This window comes from Phalaenopsis equestris, unplaced genomic scaffold, assembly GCF_001263595.1.
Source record: "Phalaenopsis equestris unplaced genomic scaffold, ASM126359v1 Scaffold000002, whole genome shotgun sequence".
Lineage (NCBI taxonomy): Eukaryota > Viridiplantae > Streptophyta > Magnoliopsida > Asparagales > Orchidaceae > Phalaenopsis > Phalaenopsis equestris.
The window spans coordinates 25,974,114-25,976,041 of record NW_018164444.1 but is presented as its reverse complement, the minus strand read 5'-3'; the positions used below and the strand labels follow the sequence as shown (position 1 = coordinate 25,976,041).

At 31.5% G+C, this 1,928-nt stretch overlaps 1 protein-coding gene across 1 annotated transcript in view; it reads right to left on the bottom strand.

Moving 5' to 3' along the window:
* Positions 1–797: 797 nt before the first annotated feature.
* Positions 798–1,928, bottom strand: part of LOC110034072 (hydroxyproline O-galactosyltransferase HPGT1) — a 26,945-nt gene continuing 25,814 nt past the window's right edge. Inside the window, exons 11-12 of the mRNA XM_020738328.1 lie at positions 1,349–1,461; positions 798–1,193 (exon numbers count right to left, since the gene is read on the bottom strand). Coding sequence (XP_020593987.1) covers positions 1,171–1,193; positions 1,349–1,461 — 136 coding nt within the window. The 3' untranslated portion in view covers positions 798–1,170. The remainder of the gene's footprint in view (positions 1,194–1,348; positions 1,462–1,928) is intronic.

Below are 1,928 nucleotides of genomic sequence, written 5' to 3'. Positions count from 1 at the left end.
TATATATATATATATATATAAACAACAAATATTTAGTTTCTTATTGTTCTATTAATTTATGCTGAAGAGCAATATTATTTACAATTCATTAGAAAGCTGAATTAGAATTTATTTATGAATATTACCATTTAAAATTTAATTTTTAAATTTGATACAACTCATTTATTTTTAAAATAAAACGTTTGTGTAAAGCTCAATTAAAACTGGGTTAAGGCTTGCATATTTATTTTGTTAAATGAACCGATAGTTAATAAATTTAATAATCCCAATATGACCCGAATTAAAATTGAATTTTGATAAATGAACTCCGAAGATCAATGAGGTTGAGCTTGAACAAGCATATGTTTGTTCGAGCTCAACTCAACTTGGTTAATTTATACAAAAAAATTATACGTTTGGAGTCCAGACCAAGCTTCGTATGGACAACGGCCGTGATCCACCGGAAAGAGCGAGGGGAAAAACGGACCTCTTATTGATCGGGAAAAACGGACCTCTTATTGATCGCAACCGTTGTCCAGATGCAATATTTTTTTTTCCATTTATAGGCCTATCAATGAAAACTTATTTTTTCAAAGAAAAAAAGTAATAAAAAACTACTTTCAAAAGCTGCGTTTTCCCACCATTGCAAATATCACAGATTATGTGCTCAAATGCGCAACAAACTAATTGAAATCAAAGGTAAAGAATCCTGTGCTATCGAGTCGGAGCACGCTCCCTACCGGAAAAAGAAAGGAAAAAGAAAAACAAAAAAACTATCCCAAAATGACTAAAGCCCAAGTTCGGAATTAACCACAGCATTAAACAAAGCTCATCTTCTCCATCTCATTAAAATAAACACAACTTACAACAACAAATAAATTTAATGCATTACAAAACTAGTAAACACCAATGATTTTTCTATTATAATTCCAAGACATCATTAGTTGGACATGGAAGAATGGTGTGGCAAAGCTATCCTAGTGACATTTTGATGATGGTGTTTCTACCTAATCTGCTTAAATAAATATACCACAAAAAAAAAGGAAGGAAAAAAAAAAAAAAACTATAAGCTATAAGGAGAATGAAGATTTAGCAGTGAAAGCCAATACCTTCCAGATGCTACAGAAACTGCTCTGCCATTGTTAGTGCTGTGATGTGACCAAGTGAAACTCACAGTAAATCAGAAACCATTCACACAGCTGCACATACAGATCCTGTTTATGAAGAAAAATCTGATGAAAAAAAAACTTGTAAAAACAATGTAATTAGGGGTGTAATGCAAATAAATAATCTAAGAACATAAACTGGGACTCAGGCAGTGCAGAAAGTTCAAACTGGGTGGGTAAATTATTAGTGGAGAGGGGAGAACCTGTGGACCATGTGGAACAGCAGAGTTTTACTTCATTGATATGCTTCACATCCATCCCAATAAACCATGATCCAGCACTAACATCATCATGAGCATATGTCCGAAGAATGGATCTGCCACGCGAAATATATATATATATATTTTTCAAAATTATAAAAAAACCATATTAAACAGCTAAAAAAAATGGTTTTGTAGGGAGCTGGGATCAACCAAAAATTAATCAAGGGGTAATTACATACACACCACCCAATTTCTATATATTTACATATTTAACAGCTAAACTTTACTTTCTTTTTACATTTTTACGACCCAAATCTTTCCCATCACATCAAAAATACCACCATTTTATCATTTAGAAAGTGAAATACTCCTTTTTATTCAAAGGTAAGGTGGCATGTATGCAAAAATTAAAGTTTTGGTTTTAGATATGTAAATACTAGGAATTAAATGGTACGTAAATCTTCCAAAAATCAAATGTTGGAACTACTCATCCCTTAGATTGAAAGTGGTTGGATTGATTTAATTAGAAATTACAATGGAAAAAAGTCTAAAAAGCTTTTTTTCATATTCACATATATAT